Consider the following 23,608-nt stretch of genomic DNA (forward strand, 5'->3'; position numbering starts at 1 on the left):
AGTGAGAAATAAACTACTGCTGTTCCTCTTTGCTTTGCCCATATAGCTGAGAAGCAAGATGTTGGCTATCCCATAATCCTATTCAGTAAACAAGAGAGCCTTTTAAAAGGATACTCTACCCATCTCTTTCTGCCCAGGAAGACAGGAGTAGTTACACTATTGCTGAAGTGTCCACACCATATATTAGCATTTCAGGGGAAACTGGAATAAATTATCGCTGAATCTTCTAGCAATAATTTAACAACTGCTAAGCAGACGCATGCAGTAGTGGCAATCCTACAAATATATTCAACAGTCAATCAGCGGTAAAGTGCCAGGCTGTCAGAATGCCTCCAATGTTTTGGCTTCTTCATGTTTGAGTTCTTTTTCTTCGGTTCTTAAAGATAGTGTTTAGAAGCTAAAGCAAACAAATATACTGGAAGCAACCAAATGCAAGGAGAGAAGACTTAACAGTTTGGATTATAGGACCATGTATGGAAGTGAGCCTATAATCCACTCTGTTGCCAAAACCTGATGACAAGACCAACCTGTGCAAACTGCTTCACTAAGGAATTGTGGCTGGGGTTGTGATTTTTTTTTAAAATACAGTGGTACCTCAGGTTACATACACTTCAGGTTACAGACGCTTCAGGTTACAGACTCCGCTAACCCAGAAATAGTGCTTCAGGTTAAGAACTTTGCTTCAGGATGAGAACAGAAATCGTGCTCCGGTGGTGTGGCAGCAGCAGGAGGCCCCATTAGCTAAAGTGGTGCTTCAGGTTAAGAACAGTTTCAGGTTAAGAACGGACCTCCGGAACGAATTAAGTACTTAACCTGAGGTACCACTGTAAACAGACCCCTGTCCCTTCTCCTGTGCTTTAAAGAACATTTTGAAACACAGACATTTACAGAGTAATCCTAAACTTGTCTACTCAGAAGTAAGTCCTGCTGAATGCAGAGGGGCTTACTCCCAGATAAAGTGGGGTTAGGAGTGCATCATTAGCCATGCCAGGAAAAGCTCCCACAAATACATATATATACGGCAGGTTGCTGTTATAGACACAGGGGCAAGGGCAGAAAGTAGTGGCAGGTGAATTTGTGGTATTGTTGCAAATGGCTTGGAAGCAAATGCAGCAGCAATTTGTTCTGACGTCATTAATCCATTGCCATGAGATGATGGCTACTGGTTTAGATGGCTTTAAAAGGGAATTAATACATTTTAATGAAGGGTAAATCTGCCAATGGCTACAAGCCAGGATGGCTATGTGGAACCTCCTGGATAAGAGACAGTACTGTATTATTTTTCCACTTTTACTCTAAAGAACTCAGAGAAGCTCATATGTGGTACACAGGCTATCTTCCATGCAAGCTAATCAGGTAGTCAGGCCTGATTGGGTTCAGCAGTAGAACTGCATCATGTACCTTCTGGTCATATCCCAGGCCTGAGGCTGTTTCAGCTTCATAGAATCATAGAGTTGTAGGGTTGGAAGGGACCACAAGGGTCATCTAGTCCAACCCCCCCTTCAATGCAGGAATAAATGTGTAAAGGTAATTTGCTCAAACTTCAACTCACATTAATAATGCATTCTGTATCTGTATAACTTTAGATATTTGATGAGTGTGCTCCATGAAAGTAACTGAAGGTGCAATGGATTTCAGTAAAGTAGAAGCAGAATCTTTTTGTTTCCATTTCACCAGAAAAATGTAAATGCATGACTTTTAAAGCCCAATTGCAAATAATATTGGTTTAACCTGGAATTTTAAAACAAGCATTTCCATGCTCTGTTACCTGGTCGTTTGGTAACATGCAGCTTCCTACCAGACTTTTAATTTTATAAGCTATGGTTGATTAAACCCAGCACTCGTTCTGCTAGACATGATATAATTTGGGAATGTGGGGAAAAGATAATCTGCTTTTTATATATTTGGACTTTTCCGCCCTCTGTGTGCCATAATGTAATTCTTACACAAGTTCAAGATTCCCTCGGTGCAAGTACCCGAACAAATTACCTTTTTGTCTCAAGCTAGCACGGTGAAAACTGAAGAAAAGTAAAAACAATAGTAGTTATTGGTGTGTACCATCAGTATCATGCCCACATGTACAAGATCACCACAGAATCCACAGATTGTTTTGTGCCGTTGGACAAAATTTGAACTTTGTGATTATGTTGCCTGGATGTTTGAACAAGGTCCATTTATCATACCTTAGACCAGGTGTAGCCAACTTCTATATTTTCAGGGGCTACTCTATTCTTCAAACAAGGAGGAGATGTGACCAGATCAATCAGTTTTGCATTCATACCTTAGATATTTATCTCTATCTTAAATTGAAGCAACAATGCTTCATTACTTTTCAAATGTAGACCAAGATCTGGCAAGAAAGAAATATTCAGCACCACCCATACCACATTTTAGCATCCTGGGGGAAATTGCAGTAAATATTTTTCCCTGAAAAGAGCCCAGGTTGGGTATATGACTATATATAACTATGTTACATTAACCATGCAGTACTATAGTTTTACTACAAAAGCAGAGCATTTTGGTGATTTTTGATGGATCTAGATTTTCATGCTGTTGGCTTCTATTGCATGTAATTAAGTGTCTTCTATGATCAGCTATCCAGCTGCTGTATCATCTTAAAGCAATTCCCCATAAACTCTTCAAGGATTAATTTATCTTCTGAATGTAAATACATAGATGTAAGCAAAGGTAACAGGAAAATTAAACAAGATACATTTTAAAATTGAAGCTGCCTATATTTATAATTTTTTAATGTTATGCTGTTAAAAAAACAAGAGAAAAAGAACTTGTGATTATCACTGTAATAGCTATATATCTGTTTCTGTATTTTTTTCCCTCTTGGAAAGGCATTCAGGAGTCTCCAGTACCAAATGGCCATTCTCTTCCGGGTAGAGACTTCCTCCGGAAACAAATGCGAGGAGATCTTTTCACCCAGCAGCAGCTAGAAGTGTTGGATCGAGTCTTTGAAAGACAGCATTATTCTGATATCTTCACAACAACTGAACCCATCAAACCAGAGCAGGTAATATTTGGAGCTGAAACTAATCTGCCTGAGTTTTGTCTCCATATCTACTTCTAGGTCATCAACTCTTGTTTTGTTATCTAGTCTTTCAGATTTGACATTTAATATTTGGCACTGAATTTGATACTCTTCAGTATCTGATAATCTGTATCTGATAGTTGTTGGCATCCGTCTGTCTTGAGACAATGGAGCGAGTCTCTGCAGGTGAAGTCAAACCACTACGTTTGCAGCACCGAAGTGACTTCCCTGGGGCACAAGGTTGGGCAATGTGTATGGAGGTCCTGGGTTACCCAGATGATGTGGTCCAAAAAAGAGAGAAAAGCATCATGTTTGACACCAACTTGGCTGCAGGAGTTGCCAGAAAGAGGCGTGCAACACACCATCCAACCTTCTTAGGGATTCCACTCTGGATTTGTATATAGAGTTTACTCCTTAGCCTTTTCTTCCCCATAAGATGTATCACAAGGCAGTGGAGGTTTAAGATCAGAGTTTCCCTTCTCCTAAATTGGCTACACTCCAAGGTTGGTGAGCCCCACCTGCACCTCACTTCCCTCTATAGCACGTGCAGAAACTGCCTGCTTGACGGTTGGATTCATTATTAGTCTCACCCGCTCAATCTGTTGGAGTCTGTCTTCACATTTTTTTTTCAAAAAAACATTATTAAATTTTTATACTGCCATTCATCCAAAGATCACATGGTGTTTTACAATATAAAAGCACAAAAATACACAGCATAACAACAAACAAAAACAATACTCCTCCACTTTTTGAAAGGCTATAGATTGTTTAATTAGCCAAAGGTCTGGGAGAAGAGGAATGTTTTTGCCTGGTGGCTGAAAATATACAGTGGTACCTCGGTTTTCTAACGTAATCCATTCCAGAAGACTCTTTGAGTTCTGAAACGTTCAAAAACCAAAAACTCAGTATGGAAGCCTCAAAATGGAAAACTCAGTACGGAAGCTATGTTTTTGGTTTGACTTCTGAAGTGCGTTCAAAAACCGAAGCATTTATTTCCAAGTTTATGGCATTCAAAAAACAAAATGTTCAGCAATGGAGAGGTTTAAAAACCGAGGTACCACTGTATAACAAAGGTGCCAGGTGAGCCTCCCTGAGGAGAGAATTCCACAAGCAGTGAGCCACTGCAGAAAAAACCTATTTTTATGTTGCCACCCTCCAGACTTTTTGCCTCAGATGATTGCATGGTCTGGTCGGGAAGAGATGGTCCATGAGGTATTGCGGTCCTTGAGGTATTGCAGACCTGAGCATTTTAAGGTTTTATAGGTCAAAACTAGCACTTTGAATTGGGCTCAAAACCTAATTGGCAGCTGGTGCAGTTGGGTCAGGATTGGTGTTATATGTTCAAATACCTTGCCCCAGTGAGCAACCTAGCCACTTAAGTTTCTGAACAGTCTTCAGAGGCAGCCCCATGTATAATACATTGCAGTAATCTAACCTAGAGGTTACCAGAGCATAGACAACAGAAGTTAGGTTGTCCCTGTGCAGATAGTTGTTCAGCTGGGCCACCAGCCAAAGCACTCTGCGCCACCACGCCCACCTGAGCCTCAAGCGAAAACAGAAGTACCCCCAAGCTATGTACCCACTCCGTCAGAGGGAGTGTAACCTTATCAAGAGCAGGCAACCTCCCTTCCATTCAGTCTAGGAAACCACCCACTAACAGTGCCTCCGTCTTATCGGGATTGGCTCTCATCCAGTCCTTTACTGAAAGGCAAGACACACCCTACTGCCCCCCTGCTGATGTAAATTATACCACATTCAAAAGTTCAATGGAACTTATTTTCATGTGAGTATAAGATTGCAGCTTTTACATATTTTTACTTATCCCTAGGCTAAGGGGGTTTAATTCTGCCTGAATTCTGCCCTGAGTAATTCCCTGAGATATAGTATGAAAACTGCAGGATGAAGCAGATGTTTTGGCTGATGCTCTAAAAATGGAAAGTATACATTGACATAAAATTCCTAGAGTGACAGTTCTGATTATCATTACAGAGAAATGATCACCCTCATACTAAGGAGAAAATGTTTCTGTTTAATTTATGGGTTTGCACTGAAGAGAAATCTAATGTATTTGTACAGAAGCTGAAAACATTCACACAATAGTATGCTTCATGGAAATATTAAGCTAATAGGTGCTCTGGTTTTTGCACGTGTGTGAAACAGTAAAGAGTGCAATGCTTTTGTGTACCATTAGGTGGAGTTCACTTTGCCATTGTTGTTGGTGGTGATACTTTGTTAAGACTAGCACAGCAGAAGCCCAGATCTCAGGGTGTTTATTTTTATAAGAAATACATGAAGTTGCCTTTATCAGGTCTTCTTTAGCCCATCAACTTCAGAGTATTGAAACTGAATTTAGAGGAAGCAACATTTTGTGGAACAGGCTAACCTTTTTATTGGTCCAAGGGCTGCATTAACCTTTGGTCAACAATTCTGGGGAGTAAATTCCAGTGCTGCATGTGACCAAAAGTGTGTGTGGTCATTGCATGCACCATATGTACTTACAGGACATATAGAGCTCCTTTTGCAGATCAGCTGTGGAAGGGAGTTGTTGCGCCTCTGTGCTCATGAAATTACCATTCTGGTGTCTAGAGAGGGGGCAATTTGCATCTCCATCTGACCCTTGGGCTGGGATTTAAATAGGAAGTGATCTTACTATGGGGGATATAAGAAGTGGGTTTGCCCTAGTACCAACATGCTCTTAATCTTGTACATAAGTGAGCTGGAGTTGGGGTGAACAGTGAGGTGACCAAAATTTCTTGCGACACCAGAACATTCAAGGTGGTTATTTTGTTGTTATTGGTTGAGAAACGTTTTAGAATCCTCTTTTAAACAATTGTCTGTGTTTCTGGAGCACATAGCTGTTAGCTTTGACAGTACTGATCACTGGGTGGCGGTAGTGGTAGTATGATTTCAGATAGCTGTTCCCCCTTCTGTTGATTAATGCTGCTAAACCTGATGGAAGCACCATTTTGTTTGGTGGAAGAAACACCAGCAGCATGCAAATGTATACACATGGGGCCAAAAATGGGAAAGACTGAAAAATCCTAAGGAAATTAGAAATGGTATGAGAGATAGAAATACCTAAAGGCTTCTGCTGTTTTCCACAAGCATTGGATTGGTCTGGGAATTTCCCATAGATATTTGTTCCTAGAGCTTACATAACAGTTATACAGTCTTATTTACCTGAATGCTTTGGAGTAATAAATGGATTTGAAATAATATTCATAATAAACTTGATATATCTACTTTTGACATGTGATGATATTTGGTTTTAATATTGGGTACCATTATGCTTACCCTAGTGGTGAGAAGTTCCACGGGTGCATTGTTTACCTGGGCTTTGTTTCCTTTGGAAAGCTCACTGGGAGGCTTATGGCATTTGTAATAGTTGAGTTTATTTACAAATACAAAGGCTGAGCATAGGTGAAACCACAGTTTAAACAGTGCAACAGACAGTCAAATCCACTACCCCACACCAGAGGCAGTTCTTCCCAAAAGGCACTTTCCAGAGCTTGTGGAGCCAAAAAATCAGCTATCCCCTCTTAGTAGCCTGTCTTCCTTTCCAACCTAAACTGCATGGTCTATATTATTTCTTTTCATATTCAGACTTAAGTTACATCATCCTTACATAGAAAAGGGGAAAAGAAAAGGAGAGAAAGGAAAGAGCCCCTTTCGGGACTTTTCAGATATATTCTAGAAAGCACCCGCGGGCCATTTAGCCAGTAATCTCGCTAACAATAATATATATATATAGATCTCGCTAATTGACCGACTTTAATCAATCCTGGCTCAGTTAATCTACTCCTGATGAAACCCCCAATCTTAGCAAGAATACTTTATTTCAATATGTAATATTTGATTAACAGCGTTTGATATTTAGAACTCAACAAGGAGTTCAGGATGGCATTCAAGATCCCATTCTCTCCTGTTTTATCCTCACAACAATCCTCTAGGTTAGGCTGAGACCAGTGACTTGGGATTGCCCAGTGAACGTCACAGCTGAGTGAAGACTTGAACCTTGGTCTCCCCAATCCTAGCCAGACACACTAACTGCTATCCCACATTGACACTCTTCACATACTACATTCAAATGGTATTCATAAACTGACAGCTTTTGTCAGTTTACAGCTTGTGAGAACAGATATTTGACACTGGCCAAATAAAACAACAAGAGTTGCTAACAGGTCTAAAGACCCAGAGTTTTGAGGTAAAAAATTCTCTTTTTAAAAAAATGCATTTTTGTTAAAGATTTCTTGGTTTACAAAAGTATGTGCAATGTCTCTTTTTTCAAGTTACATTTTCTACAGATCAGTTTCACTTGTTGAGACGTTAGGAAGAGACATGGGGAAAGAGGTGGAGGGGGGAGTGGTGAGTGGGGGTGGGGTCGTAATTTTTTTTCTTTTGAAACTCAAAATTCAAATTCAGAATTCCGCATTCAGAATTTGCATATGTAGTAATACTGGGAAGTTGAGCTTACTGTAAAGAAGAACACTGTTATAGATGTAAGCAGTGTTCCCCCCCCCCAGGGAACACTCACGGGTACGCAGTACTGGCACCTCTTTTTGTTGTTGTTAAAAAGTGTGGCACTTACTATAACAACTTCAGGGTGAGTACTAGCACCTATTTTTCTAGAAAAAGAATGTTTTTGTTTCTGGGACCAAAAGTAACTATTGTAATGAAACTTGTAACATAGGAAAGACAAATAAACTGTTTTACGAGGCAAATACAAATGACTTTCAGATCTGCAGATCTACCTGTGCTTGGCAGGGGAACAGATATATCTATTATTCCCCTTGCAATTTTTTTAATTTTACCCATGACTTATATGTGTGTTCCTGTGAATGAAAATGTAGGATGCATCCCATTTTGTTTTCAAATGATTAGCCTTAACTTTGCCTCCAGACCGAAAGCTAATAATAAAGGAAAGTGCAAATAGAACTAGAGGGTTTTTGGGTTTTTTTTAGACATGTTTGTAACAGTTTAGTCACTAATATGTGTCTCTTTCAAGTAAAAAATACCTTTGGGTCTGTCAGTAGTTATCTTGGGAGGGGGGGAGGAGGAGCAACTTCTAAATCCAGCACGAGAAAGCACATCAGCAGCAGAGAAAACCTTCCCATATTTACTCTCAGTAGACTATTAAACAGCACAAGGCTATTAATTTGGATTTTGAGTCTTCACTAAAGCCCATAAAAGTGCACAGTTGTCGAATGGAGTTCATTTTAATTTCCTTTCAATCACAGTAAATTATTCAGGTGATAAATCAGCTGGGGCAACCTCCTGGCTGTAATAGAAACCCTAATTCCTGGCTAATTATCCAGCCCATTGCTGCCAACAGATCAATACCGCTACAAAATGGAAAGGGCTAAGGCCCTGCAATGGGCAGAGTGTCAGAAAGACAGCTGGGAACAGTGACATGTGTATGACCCCCCTCAGAGTTCAAAGGTCAGGGGAGGTTAAACTGCTGTGGTGTCTCCACCCCCCCCTTTAAGGAATGCATCCTCTGCTAGTTGTTAATTTAATCCAGAACTGACAATATTTTCTTTAATTTTGGCACAGTTTTACAAAAATCTACAGCTGGTGAACACACATTGTTGGATTTCTCCTGACTAGCTATATGCTTCTAACATGCTAATCTACTAGAATGTTCATGTATGTTCATGTATATTTCAGATAGCACTTGCTGGGCATTGTGTGCAGTGGAATTTGGTTGGCTTCTACAGTGTATGGGTGTGTTTGGAGTGCAATACTTAGTATGCTTCATAGTCTAGTACAGTGGTACCTCGGGTTAAGTACTTAATTCATTCCGGAAGTCCGTACTTAACATGAAACTATTCTTAACCTGAAGCACCACTTTAGCTAATGGGGCCTCCTGCTTCTGCCGTGCCGCCAGAGCACAATTTCTGTTCTCATCCTGAAGCAAAGTTCTTAACCTGAAGCACTATTTCTGGGTTAGCGGAGTCTGTAACCTGAAGCGTATGTAACCTGAAGCATATGTAACCGGAGGTATCACTGGATACAGATAAGTGCATGTAACCCATGCCAAATAACTCAGATCTTCTGATGATGTCATTCATTTTATTTATTATATCTAACCAGAAGCACTAATAATAATAATAATAATAATAATAATATTTTGATTAGTGGCAATATAGGAGAGTATCTCCATTTAGCATTGTTCTCCCTACACCACATAAATTCCTGGAGTTAATTCTATATCTTCCTAAGATGGCAGAGATAATATCAGAACTGGATAGGATAATCATTCTTCTTGTCCAAGCCAGGAAATTTCAGGTCTTTTTTTTGGAAAAAAACCCCTCAAAATATTCCTTCACAGCAGGAGTTTGGAGTAGATGATGTTGATGATCCCTTCCAACTCTTAACAATTCTATAATTCTTCCACCAATTTCCATGTAGCACTTGACTTGTCTTACTGATTCAAATAACATAGAGCTATCTGTTTCAGTTGCTATCTGCTTCTAGTTATCTGGAGCTTGTGGAATAACCCTTTGAAAGCTGGAGCATCCTAGGTAGCTTAAGACACTTTTGTTCCATTCTAACCCTATCATACTGATATTAAAATAGTTGTGAACAGTATCCAACCAGAGGCGCCAGCTTTTCAGAATGACTGAGGGGGCCTGATGTGACATTGCGAGGAGCCAGGCAGCAGAACTGAATGCCCTCTGAACATTGAAGGGGCCTGGCCCCCTAAGAAAAGTTGGGGATCCGAAAGTGCTTCAGCCCTTAGGACCTGGCACCGATGTATCCAGCTAACTTGACCTCTCAGCACAAGGACTTTTGCTTGCACAATGGAATTTCCCTTCCTCCCCCAGCACTCCCTCTAAATCTGTTGTGTGCCCCGCCAAATCTCCAGAGCAGATTTGTTGGGGGCTTGAGGCACATACCTTTCAGTACCTGCTACACAAGCCCTTGAGTACAACGTTGCTAACTGGCATTTTGTGCAATGTGCAGCTTGATGGACCACACACAAGATCAGGTTGTACCAGCATCAGAGGCCCACTTTGCATAACCAAAGAACATGTTTGGTTCACAACAGACAGGAGGCACTTTACACATAACAGCAGAAACAATCATTCTTTTAACTGGCCTTTTGCCTGTGAAAATTGTGATTTACAGCCAATTCAATTGTTTTGGTTGCATTTACTCTGCAGGGATTACAGTCGTATAAATAGTCTATGAATGGTCCCTTTTAAGCATGAAAGCTGAAGCCTTCAAAGGATCTTATGCCCCCCCCCCCATTTCTGACAAGCTGCTTTTGTGTGTGCAGTTTTCTTGGAGGATTGTATAAAAATTTCCTACACATTGTAGCATGTTGCAGCATGTCATGTTGGGTGGCATCAGTCATATTGTGTTATGTTATGTGACAGAACATAACGCAGCATGATTGATGCAGCCTGGCATGTCGCATGACAATTGGATTATGGTAGCTGAGAAATATTATGAAAAGCATACCTGCTGGACCCATGTATGCAGCTAACAGGTTTTGCTTTTGAAAGGGTCTCTACATTTGTGAAACTGTTTCGGCCTCCTTTGTGAACTTAGAAGCAGTCGTGTGCTCTCCACATCCTTAACAGCATGATCCCTAAGACATGCCGTTTCAGCACACAAGCTCTTAGCATGGGGTGTCTCTAATAACAGCCAAGCAAGTCCAACATCAGAGGACGTGAAGAGTCATCTGCAGTGTAGTCAAATGTGCTGGATCAGATGTGCTTCAATATTTCATTCAACACATTCTTACAGTATTTGCTTGCCTTCTTAGTAGCTTCTTATTCATGGATTCTTTCAGCAAATGCTGCTTGTCCAGGGTTTTTTAGGCAGATTGTATCAAAAATATATCAATAGTTGAAGCTGGTGAAGACAGCTTATATTCTGCTGCTACTGCTTCCAGCTGTTACTGAAAACCAACCATTTTCCAATGCAGGAAACTACACACGTGCATGTTTTGCCCTATTTTCCTAGATATCATTGCAGATCCCAGTCTCAGGCTATTTCATGTTAGGGATGGAATTTTCTCAAAATATTGAAATCAGAACAGATTTTTTCTAATTATTGGGTGGAATTAAACATCATGATAAGCAGTGGTGGAGCTTCATGCTCCAGCACCGGGGGGCGGAGAGCAGGCGGGGGCAGGGCTGGTCGCGTCCTGGGGGCATGGTGCGCCGCCTGCAGGGGTGGGGTGGGGCAGCCGAGATGGCACCCTACCAGGATTGCGCTGCCGGGGGTGGTGCACTCCCCCCACACTCCGCTTCCTCTGCTAGTGATGACAAGGCAATTGTTAAAATAAAAAAATTCCTTCCAGTAGCACCTTAAAGACCAACTAAGTTAGTTCTTGGTATGAGCTTTCGTGTGCATGCACACTTCTTCAGATACACTGAAACAGAAGTTGCCAGATCCTTCTATATAGTGTGAAGGTGGGGAGGGGTATTACTCAGAAGGGTGGTGGGAATGGGAGATGGCAGATAGCTGAGATGAGCCTGTTGACGACTCTTAATGACTGTAATAGGTCTTACAGGAAAAGGCAAGGGGTGAGAAGGTGAAAAATGTCTAAGCCATGTATAATGAGATAAGAATCCAATGTCAATCCAAGGCAATTGTTCTATCAGCTAAAGCATTTGGGCTTGCCAATTGGAACAATCTCCCTTTCCTCCCCCATGTGTTGTTTCAGAGTTTCTTCTGACCCTATCCAGAGCCAATTTTGGGGAGCACACGGGGAGGAGAGGGGGAAGCCCATTTGCTTGAGCAGAAGTCCTTGCTCAGGACTTCAGCTGATGGGATTCATTAGCAGTTGACTGGATTCCGTAGTTGTGCTTGTGGAGTGTCAGGAGAATAAAGTTTGTTTAATTTTTGTGGTTTCACTAAGAATACGAACTATTAGCACATATTTTTATATGCATTATTATATTTATAATATTATATGCTTAAAGTGCAAGGTTTCTTAAAGTAACCAGCATAAAACCAGATACATGTAACAATGCATATAACTATATACAATGATTTATGTATTAATATATATAAATTATGCTGCAGCAATATGGTACCACATGCACATGACTCTTTTATACATCTCAGAAATATAATATACATATTTTCTGCAAATTATTTTACAAGTACATAGACATTTGAAAAAAGAACCCAGCAATGCACAATCTGCTCAGACATAAGCTAGCATTTGATGCAGGAGCTAGTCCAATGCAGCTGAAACTCTATCAGCTCAGAACCTCCAAATTCCTATTGTAAATTCATTTAAAATTGATACAGCCCCTTCCGTCCCTACTTCAAGAATGAAATGGGAATACCCACAGCCCAACAACCCACTCTTTCTGTGTAGTGGCTTGCTTATGAAGCAGATATTATGTCCTCTTTTCAGATGTTTCTAGTAATTCTGTTGTCCTGGATTATATGTGTACCTAGCTCCTGACTGGATGAGAGGGTGCTACTCAAAAGGAAGGGAACCTGCGCACTGTCCCAGCTGCACGGGTTCAAGAGATATGCATATCATACTCATGGCTGAACTTCTCTATTTAGTCCAGCTAAGTTTTGGAACAGAGCTTTCTCTTCCTTCTCATATGCTTCTATGTTGGTATGCTTATTTATAGCAGAGAATACGGCCTGTATGATTTCAAATGGGGGCGAGAAACCTTTCTTTTGTCTGGTTGTAAAACTGTTGATTTTAAATTGGCCAATGTTCTGCACCCAAGAGCTCACAAGTGGCATCTCAGAAACTCACATTCAGTTTAACACAAGCATGCAATCTCTCACTGATTTGCACATAGATGTGCAAACTTATGCTAATGTATATAAATATGAATCATGCATTTTTTCCACACATGTACTTTCACTTACAAGCATGCGCGCGCGCGCACACACACACACACAAGCTTTTAAGTACACACAAATCCTCTTCATCTCTTCCCACCAGGTTGTTTGAGCTTTCCTTGGAAACATTTAAGTGAGATGATGTGACAATGTGTCTTGGGCCAAATCAAATTCAACCCAAATATATTTAGGGGCTCTGAACATGTTGGTAGGAGCTAGTTAGAAAGAAGGCATTATTTGAGACATAGGCCTGGGATTCCCTGCACCAGGTCCCCAGAGAGTATAGCTTTTCTACAAAATTTTGTTCATATGCACGAGGTATAAGCTGCCATATAATCAAAATTCTCAAAGCAAACACAGATTAAAACAAACAAAATCACAGCAACTGAACAATACAACAAATACAAAATCACTTCAGAACAGGGGAAAAGAATTTTTGCAGCAATTAGTAATGTACTCAGGGAGATTGCATGTAAATGTTATGAAGCACAGAACTCTTGCACAAATCAATGAGAATGATTAGGGAAGTTTTTAATATTCAATGTTTTATTCTGTTTTTAATTTGTTGGGAGCCGCCCAGAGTGGCTGGGGAAACCCAGATGGATGGGTGGGGTGTAAATAGTAGTAGTAGTAGCAGTAGTAGTAGTAGAGTAGTAGTAGTTATTGCTTGTTACATTTAACAGCTTATTAAACACTCCCAGTGTGTTTTCCTTCTAAACCAATTATTTGTTGAAATTCATGCACAAGCATTAAAATAGCCCATTCCCAACCAATCAAAAGAAAACTAGAAAGATGGTAGCTGTGAAGAGGACGGTTCCTTTCCTAGCATTCATATCTCTGACAGATAGCAAATGGCAACTCTATAAGTCCCCAATGTCATAGATAGTAGTGAAGGAAACAACAGACTCTGCACATGAACTGAGGCAGAGTAGTGATTTACTGGCCATCCATCAGATTTTCAATATCATGTCAGGACATAATATATGAGTGAGATGAGTACAATATAATTGCTCACATAGTCTTTGTGCCTTTGGAAAATAATAGAGCCAGGGAGATCATCCATGCAGTTTACAGTGTGTATGTGATGTTCACTACTTGCACTCAGAAAATAGATATAGAACTGTCTGCTACTGGGCATTATAACACAGACAACACAATACTGCTTTATATGGATGCTTCACTTTACACAACATTGACCTACTTCCTGCTGTCTACATTAACCCTACAGGAGAGTGAAAGAGAAATCTATAAGCAAATAAACTTGCCTGTTGACTTGTATAATGGGAAGCTGTGATAACCCAGAGCCTACTAATTTAAACGGAAAGTCTTTGTGCTGCATTGCAATTGAGTTTTGAAAATGGCAAGAAATATTGCACTCAGTCTCAGCTAACGGGACAATCCTGCTATATTCGTTCAAGGCATAACTCTGCAATTATCTGTCCTTTTGTTTCTGAATAGACCAGAATAGAATTCTCCCATGTTTTGGTCTGTAAATTGCTAATACTCTCCAGCTCATTTTGTAGGCATTTCCTACATTTATGAGGCAATTTACACTCCAAAGGAACATATTTTTAAAGCAGCATTTCTCATATAGCCTTTAAAACATGGTGTATTGAGGTAGTGCTAAATTATTTTTAAAGACATTTCTACAACTTGGCAATATTATTTCAGACTTTTTTTGACTGACTGAGGCAAAAATGTGTCCCAGCATTGAAAGCTGCACAGTAGAAGTGGTCAGACTTCATGCTTGTGAGATCAGTTTTTGTTTTTTCCCCTACACCCCATGGCCCAACAACTGCAAAATAGTGGCTTGGGGTGGCAGGTAGACATAGAATTACGAACTGGGTAACAGAGCACATACTCAGCCCAGTAATTTGTTTTCATTACTCAAAGAGAGCTCATATAGTTGTATTCAGTGTTAGTCAGAGTAGACCCACTGGAATTAATAGACATTACTAACTTAATTCCTTTGGAATGTATCCAGCTAAGTCCTACTCAGAATTGATGCATTGAAATTAATGAACCTAAGTTAGTCATGTCCATTAATTTCAATGGGACTACTCTGACTAGTGTTTGACAGAGCCCTAACATTTCAGTGGATCTATTCTGAGTACAACTTAGTTGGACGCGACCCATAGTATTTTAACACTAAAACCCACGCTTGGTTTCTCCCATACCTCCTTAGTTTTAGCAGCTTAATTTAGGAAGCCTAATTTATGTTGTTGCTATTGTTTTAACTGAGAGTCAGTAGATCATCCAGGGGTATATTGGCACATCCCAATCTACCTTTTCCTTCCTGTGTTCTAGAACCTGTGGACACTTGAACATGGCATAATTTAGGATCTTCTGAAACCATCATTAACATGAGGGTCTAATAATATGGCTACGTTGTACAGTGTTAGTACTAGATTTGACAAATCAGAAGCCATCACATTGGTTCTGACCATGACATTCTATAGACTGCACTAGGATTTAGAACACAGAAACCGACATCATAAATGTCAGTTTTTTGTACAGCGTGGTCAAGGTTTTGACCAGTTTTGAATAACTTTACTGTTTTTTTCTTCTGGTTGTGCATTGACTTTATTAGTTTTACTCTGTTTGGTCCTATTGTTCATTTTTATAACTTTTCTGCCTTCTTTATTGTGTTATTGTTTTATCAACTAGTTTTTAGAGATTGTGGCTTTTTATTGTCCAAGCCGTTTTACTTTTTTATGGTATACTTGTGATGCTGTAGTTTTTGTTTGTAATGTGTTAAGTTTTATTTGACTTCAGCTATTTGAACGTTGGATTTAATTTTATTATCATTTTAAATATACAACCCCTTGAATGAAAGGTGGCATATAGATGCCATAAACAAACAATGCTAAAGACTTATGTTTGTTCAGATACAAGATTCTGCTTTCAGAGGTAAACATTCTACCCAAAATATGTTTCTTAATTATGTGCAAAAACCCCATCTGTTATGTAGGGTGTGTGTGTGTGTGTGTGTACATGCACAAATTTTTATTACGCTTTCATAAGTTTACTTCAATACATAATAAATTTGTCTTTTTTCCTGTTTCTTTTACGTCCCATCCCATTTTCCAAGGTGTCTTTTTTTATCCCCTACTGCTGTTAGTTTTGCCAATTCAGTATAGTCCATCACCTGTAAGGGCATTAAATGAGACATGCAGAAATATGTTTAAGACAAAGGAGTTGAACTGCTGGAAAAAAAATACATCAAAAGACAAACTTGGAGTCTTTACACATAATAAAAAGCCCAGATTCTATTCTTAGTGCTATATCTGTGCTAGTCCTGATTCGACAGCTGTAGAGGATTGCACCAACCCCTCATAATGTGTATGTGTTTATGGATGGATTCACACAACCATGGTTTCAGTTACCGATCATTTGGTCATTCATGCAGCATTCTGATCACATGTGTCAGAACCTGTTTTCAGAACGTTACCTGAGCTGAAAAGCAGGTTATAAATTGCCTAAATAAATAAATAAATAAATAAATATGGGAATAACGCTGTTCTTTCTCTCTTTTGCAACACACAGCTAGAGCTCTTGACAGAATGAAATCTAGCTGCCCTCTATGAAAAGAGAGGGGGACTGCCAGCATGAGCTCAGGTTTAACTGTTTCTTGGAGTGCTTTAATACGATGATGTTTTCCCTGCCTCTTAACAATTATAACCACGAGAGTTTTCAAAACAGATAAATGCTTCTGAGGACGTGGAAATTTACAAGATGCTGCAGGGATGGTGCATCCTGTTTCACTGCTTCAGGTGAAACGGGAACATGGCACACCCCTGCCGCTGCACTGTCACTGTCACTGCCCCTCTCTTACCTGCGTTGGCACCCATGAAGTGCTGGCCGTGGTGCTGGCCTCCTGTGAGATCTTGTGAGATCTCAAGTGCTTCATGAGAACTCATGAGATTTTAGTGAGATCTCATGAGATCTTGCCAGTAACTGGTGCCTCTTCTCCACTGATGGCAGAGGTGGAGAGGTAGGTAGTGGAGGTGAGGTGAGGTGGGCACCTCACCCTGGGCTTCTGCTGCTTGAGGTGGGCGCCTCACCCAGCCTCCTAGTATTTATAGCAAGCAGGCTTAACCAATCCAGGCCTATTCTGTTCGTTGTCTGGAGAAACCCCAGCATCCATTGCACTTAGAAAGTTTTTTTTTTAAAACTCTTCCAAATCCAGGCAGGTTCCACTTGAGATATAAAAGTACAAACATGAATCTAATGCTACTTTGAGTCGTGCTCTAAGGCAACTAGGCTTTACTATACTGCTAGATGCAGTAGAGAAAGCCTGTCATTGTCATTTGCTACTTGCTTACGTCTTCCACCATACTCTTCTAGAATCATAGAATCATAGAATCATAGAATCATAGAGTTGGAAGAGACCACAAGGGCCATCGAGTCCAACCCCCTGCCAAGCAGGAAACACCATCAGAGCACTCCTGACATATGGTTGTCAAGCCTCTGCTTAAAGACCTCCAAAGTAGGAGACTCCACCACACTCCTTGGCAGCAAATTCCACTGTCGAACAGCTCTTACTGTCAGGAAGTTCTTCCGAATGTTTAGGTGGAATCTTCTTTCTTGTAGTTTGGATCCATTGCTCCGTGTCCGCTTCTCTGGAGCAGCAGAAAACAACCTTTCTCCCTCCTCTATGTGACATCCTTTTATATATTTGAACATGGCTATCATATCACCCCTTAACCTCCTCTTCTCCAGGCTAAACATGCCCAGCTCCCTTAGCCGTTCCTCATAAGGCATCGTTTCCAGGCCTTTGACCATTTTGGTTGCCCTCCTCTGGACACGTTCCAGTTTGTCAGTGTCCTTCTTGAATTGTGGTGCCCAGAACTGGACACAGTACTCCAGGTGTGGTCTGACCAGAGCAGAATACAGTGGCACTATTACTTCCCTTGATCTAGATGCTATACTCCTATTGATGCAGCCCAGAATTGCATTGGCTTTTTTAGCTGCTGCGTCACACTGTTGGCTCATGTCAAGTTTGTGGTCAACCAAGACTCCTAGATCCTTTTCACATGTACTGCTCTCAAGCCAGGTGTCACCCATCTTGTATTTGTGCCTCTCATTTTTTTTGCCCAAGTGCAAAACTTTACATTTCTCCCTGTTAAAATTCATCTTGTTTGTTTTGGCCCAGTTCTCTAATCTGTCAAGGTCGTTTTGAAGTGTGATCCTGTCCTCTGGGGTGTTAGCCACCCCTCCCAGTTTGGTGTCATCTGCAAATTTGATCAGGATGCCCTTGAGTCCATCATCCAAGTCGTTGATAAAGATGTTGAATAAGACCGGGCCCAAGACAGAACCCTGTGGCACCCCACTAGTCACTCTTCTCCAGGATGAAGAGGAACCATTGATGAGCAACCTTTGGGTTCGGGCAGTCAGCCAGTTACAAATCCATTGAGTGGTAGCATAGTCAAGACCGCATTTTACCAGCTTCTTTACAAGAATATCATGGGGCACCTTGTCAAATGCCTTGCTGAAATCAAGGTAGGCTACATCCACTGCGTTCCCTTCATCTACCAGGCTTGTAATTCTGTCAAAAAACGAGATCAGGTTAGTCTGACATGACTTATTTTTCAGAAATCCATGCTGACTATTGGTGATCACAGCATTCCTTTCTAGGTGCTCACAGACTGTTTGCTTAATGATCTGCTCCAGAATCTTCCCTGGTATTGATGTCAGACTGACTGGGCGGTAATTATTTGGGTCCTCTCTTTTCCCCTTTTTGAAAATAGGGACAACATTTGCCCTCCTCCAGTCTGCCGGGACTTCGCCTGTTCTCCAGGAATTCTCAAAGATGACTGCCAGTGGTTCTGAGATCACATCTGCCAGTTCTTTTAATACTCTTGGATGCAGTTCATCTGGCCCTGGAGACTTGAATACATCTAAACTAGCCAAATATTCTTGTACTATCTCCTTAGTTATTCTGGGCTGTGTTTCCTTTGCTGAATCATTTGCTCCAAATTCTTCAGGTCGGGCATTGTTTTCTTTATCGGAGAAGACTGAGGCAAAGAAGGCATTGAGGAGTTCAGCCCTTTCTGTGTCCTCTGTTTGCATTTCACCATCTTCTCCTCTGAGTGACCCCACTGTTTCTTTGTTCTTCCTTTTGCTACGAACATACCCATAAAAGCCTTTTTTGTTGCTTTTAACCTCTCTAGCAAGCCTGAGTTCATTCTGTGCTTTAGCTTTTCTGACTTTGTGTCTACACGTGCTGGCTATTTGTTTGAATTCCTCTTTGGTGGTTTCCCCCCTTTTCCATTTTTTGTACACATCCTTTTTTAATCTTAATTCAGTTAAAAGTTCTTTAGATAGCCACCCTGGCTTCTTTAGGCACCTTCCACGTTTCCGTCTCATTGGTATTGCCTGTCGTTGTGCTTTTACTATCTCCCTCTTAACAAACTCCCAGCCATCATGAACTCCCTTTCCTTTTAGTATTGCTGTCCATGGGATCTCACCCAGCACTTCCCTAAGTTTTATGAAGTCGGCTTTCTTAAAGTCAAGAAATTGAGTCCTAGTATGCTTGGCTGCTCCTTTCCGCTGTATAGTAAACTTCAGAAGAGCATGATCACTCGCGCCTAATGATCCTTCCACATCTACCCCACTAACCAGGTCATCAACATTGGTTAGGACCAGATCTAAAATGGCTGTTCCTCTTGTTGCTTCTCCCACTTTCTGGACAATGAAGTTGTCTGCAAGGCCAGTGAGGAATCTGTTTGACCTTATGCTCTTGGCTGAGTTTGACGTCCAACAAATATCCGGGTAATTGAAGTCCCCCATTACTACTATCTCCCTTCCTTTTGCATGCTTGGCCATCTGTTCCAGGAAGGCATCATCTATGTCCTCCGTTTGGCTTGGGGATCTATAGTAAACTCCCACAATGAGGTCTCTGTTATTCTTCTCTCCCTTAATTTTGACCCAAATGCTCTCACTTTGGCTTTGAGGTTCTAAATCTTGGATCTCTTCACAGGTATACACATCCCTGACATATAACGCCACTCCTCCTCCTTTCTTGTCTGGTCTGTTTCTCTGAAATAGATTGTATCCCCATCTCTCCTTTCTTCACTTTGTGGAATGACTTGTTGGCCTTTGCATCCATACACTTATTACTGCATAGTACTGTAGTTTAATTGCATAAAGACACATAGTATTTCATGCTACTTAGAAACAAGTGGAGATTTGTAGAAAATAAAACAAAGCCCACTGTTGTGTCTATTTTGCTTCTCTTTCTTTTCCTTTTCTCTCTTTCTCTCATATGTGTAGTTATATCTGCATCCTGATATTTTCCCATCAACATTCCTTTTATCTTTATCCTCTCTCTCTCAGCATGATTTTCTCTCTCTTCCTTATAAACCTTTTCTATCTAACATTTTCTATCTAACATCACTGCACTATATATTCATTCCCCACTTAGGCTCAGAAATTGTTGCCTCCACCTGTTTTCTACCATGAAGCCCACAACAATGGTGAACAGCTAGCTACAGTTTTTCAAATGTGTATACATTTCAAACCTGCTATTACTATCCCATAATTCTAATGTTTGTCCAAACCTTTGCTCAGACTTCCCTGCTATTGGCATTCTTCTGCATGCTGAAAGTGTCTTCTGCTCATAAAAGGGCTGATTTACACACTTTGGTGCATTCTGTTGCATGAAAAGAGTGAAAGTATAACCAGAGATGTTCTACTTATGCAAGAGCTTTGTGCAATCTCTCCCAGAAATATGGATGCATGAGAACTGCTATAGAACCTACCTGCTATAACACTGCGTGAACTCTTGTTTAAATATTTGTAGAACAGCAGTAGAAGGCGCTAGTGCTCTTCTCGTGCTTTTTTGGAATCCAATACAAAATGTGTTCTGCACATGTTCAAAATGTATTCAGTATTGTCAGGTTCATTTATCTCTCTGTACATGCTCAGAAATGTGGGCATGTGCACTTGTTGCCTGTTTGCTGTTTCCCCCTTTAAAAAAATAAATTGCCACCTGTTTAGGTAACTTTAGCCTTTTTGAGCAGAAAGCTTGTTTCACTCATTTTCTGCCTACTCTTCCCAATTCCCCCACTATGTTGTGTTGTTACTCAAATGACCCTTTCCAGGCCTGTGCAGAGGGGGCAGGCAGCTGGCTCCACTTGCCCTGGGTCTCAGCGGACCGGCTGGGAATTAGCTGCTTTTTTGTTCAAGTTTATAACTTTATTCTAACAAAGCTCCCACCCTGAGCCTCAGATAAGCTCTGCATTGGCTTGACCCTTTCCCTCATTCTCACATGTGTTTTCTGACTGAGCCATTTCCCCAGTGCTCAGTCTTCTGCATGCACCTTACCCTCAACTACCTGCCATTGCTTCTTTTATGTGCCCATGGAGACTCATCACCCTTGATGACTCCAGAGACCTATTCCTGCTGTCTTCTTCTACCTGTTTTTGCACCCAAGTACTTTTAAATGGGCCACAGCCCTAGCAAAGCGATAAATGCTTGATATTGCAGTTCGTCTTACTGTGTGAAATAGCTGAGTTTGATATAAATTCTCTGGTCTCTTATTCAAAAAGTAAACAAATGTCAACAGCAAACACTGCCGCCACAAGTGCCAATAATTTTTCTGCTATTTCATGTATTCCAGTGTTCATTTTGGAAATCTTTGGTTTGTGTATGAGAGAGTGAGTGAGAGTGTGCATGTGATTTATGGATCTGTGGCCTGTCACATGTCTTTAAAATTACAGTGCCCATTTTCCGCCGAAATAATTTCTACAAAGAGTGGCTCCTATTACAGCAAGAGGAGCGTGGACGTCATGATTTATTATTATTTATGGTCCCAGGGCCTTGTTTATGCACGATGGGTTAGGTGCGCAGGATAGAAATGCCATTATGCAAATGACATTGAATGTCCTTACCGAGCCTAAATAATTTTTGTGTTGGACGATTAAACCTCATCTGTTATTGATATGGGCTGCAGTCAGGCTATTAAAGAGTCCCAACAGTACTTACTCCCAGTAATGGGAAAATTGAGAGGAAGAGGCTAAACAATTGCCTCAAGTGTGCTGTGATTGTCTGGTAGGAGTGGAACATAACAAACCTCCTGAATGGAAATCGTGTTCACTACTTAGGGATAAATAAAGAAGGGAGAACACGCAATAAATTATACTTTGTGATTTGAATCAGTGCACTAGAGAATTTGTGTACGTTCAATTTGTTTATCTAAATATTTGGGGGGGGTTGTTGGTGGGAGGGGGCTGTGTTTGAAACTGCCAGTGATGGCCTGCATATAGTGTTATTGTGTGTTTTCTTTCTCTCTCTCTCTCTCTCTCTCTCTCTCCCTGCTTTGGAGGAGCGGGCTTGGAGGATGAGGGGGGGGAACTGGGGGATGGACTAGGGAACCAATCTTCTTAGTGAACAAGGGAGCTACGTCGTCATTGCTCCTTTCTTTTTTGACACAGCTGTGCGGTCACATTTTGATCAGTGTTGATAGCTTATGAATTCCAAAATTGACAAAATTTACAGAAAAATGAGGATAATCCATCTTCCTTAGCAGCCTGTCAGGAGCTGGCTATACTTCATAATCCTCAATTACAGATGCTATTTTCAGACATTTACATGCAGATATTAGGAGAAAATGAAAATGAGAAACAAAGAGAGAATGGAAATGCTGCTATTTATATGTATAAAAGAAAAACAACAGGTAAATTCTAGGCATTTAGATTGGATTTGGGGGTCCCTTTACAAAAGGCTCTTAGTGACTGTAATATATTTGCAGATTTTAGTAGGAAATGCAGCATATATAGCTTCAGCATGCAAATAATAAGGTTTAGGTCAAAAACAGGTCAGTTATTCTGAAGTATCGGAGTAAATGTGTTCATAGCAGGGTGCACTAAATAATTCCCACTCTTTTAAAAAAGATCTCCAGGGAGTGTCGTGATTCTAATTGGATTTGGGTGAAAATGAAATACAGCTGCTAATTTTTTCCTCCAAAAATCTTCTGCAAAGGGGAGATTTAGAAATGTTTTGAGTGACAGAACACAATAATAACAGTATATTATTTCAAGTGTTATATGGAACTCCTGCGTTTTTTAAAAAGTCAGTTGACAAATGTTATGTAAAACAAAGGGGATTTGGAATACTGCCATAATTGGCTGTGTATATAGGATTTACCCCAAAGAAAAATTAGTGTCATTGATAGTGCAAGGTGGAATTGAAAATGTGATGTAAATGATAGATAGATGAGGACAGGGGTGAGGGGAGGACTCATTTTTGATAAATGGTCCATCAGATCCTTGCCAGTTCAGATCTGGGGGAGTCAAGGAGGAGGCTTTGGTAATCAAATTTCAATTCCTATAAAATTTAAGACAGAAGAGCACCAATGCCCATACAGCTGTACATGGCACAGGGTTTCTGCAAAACTGGGGAGATTAATTAGAGTTGCTTTGGATTAAAATCGGTGAACCATGTCAAATGTTACAACTGCCCCCCCCCCCGCTTTGTGGCCTGACAGCAGAGCTTTTGTAGAAAACCTGGTTGCTAATATAATCCTTATATTTTCCCCACTCAGTTTGGGCAACACAACATTGCTCATGGTTGTTGATGCAATGAAAATGTAGACAGTTCCAGTGCAACATACAGATAATTTCTAAATATGTTAATTTCTTGGGTTTAAAATACTTTCACTATATGTGTGTCTCAAGAAGTACAAATACATCATAATAAATATATTTTCCAAAATTTGTATACAGCAAAAAGGGA

The 23,608-nt window shown here is 40.5% G+C and overlaps 1 protein-coding gene across 3 annotated transcripts in view; it reads left to right on the top strand.

Annotated features, from left to right (window-relative positions):
- Positions 1 to 23,608, top strand: part of PAX5 (paired box 5) — a 225,357-nt gene that overhangs the window by 82,071 nt on the left and 119,678 nt on the right. For all 3 annotated transcript variants that reach the window (XM_082205048.1, XM_082205050.1, XM_082205049.1), the window contains exon 6: positions 2,847 to 3,022. In XM_082205048.1, the coding sequence (XP_082061174.1) occupies positions 2,847 to 3,022 (176 nt within the window). The remainder of the gene's footprint in view (positions 1 to 2,846; positions 3,023 to 23,608) is intronic.

The sequence above is a fragment of the Podarcis vaucheri genome (genome assembly GCF_965113315.1).
Source record: "Podarcis vaucheri genome assembly, chromosome: 17".
NCBI lineage: Eukaryota > Metazoa > Chordata > Lepidosauria > Squamata > Lacertidae > Podarcis > Podarcis vaucheri.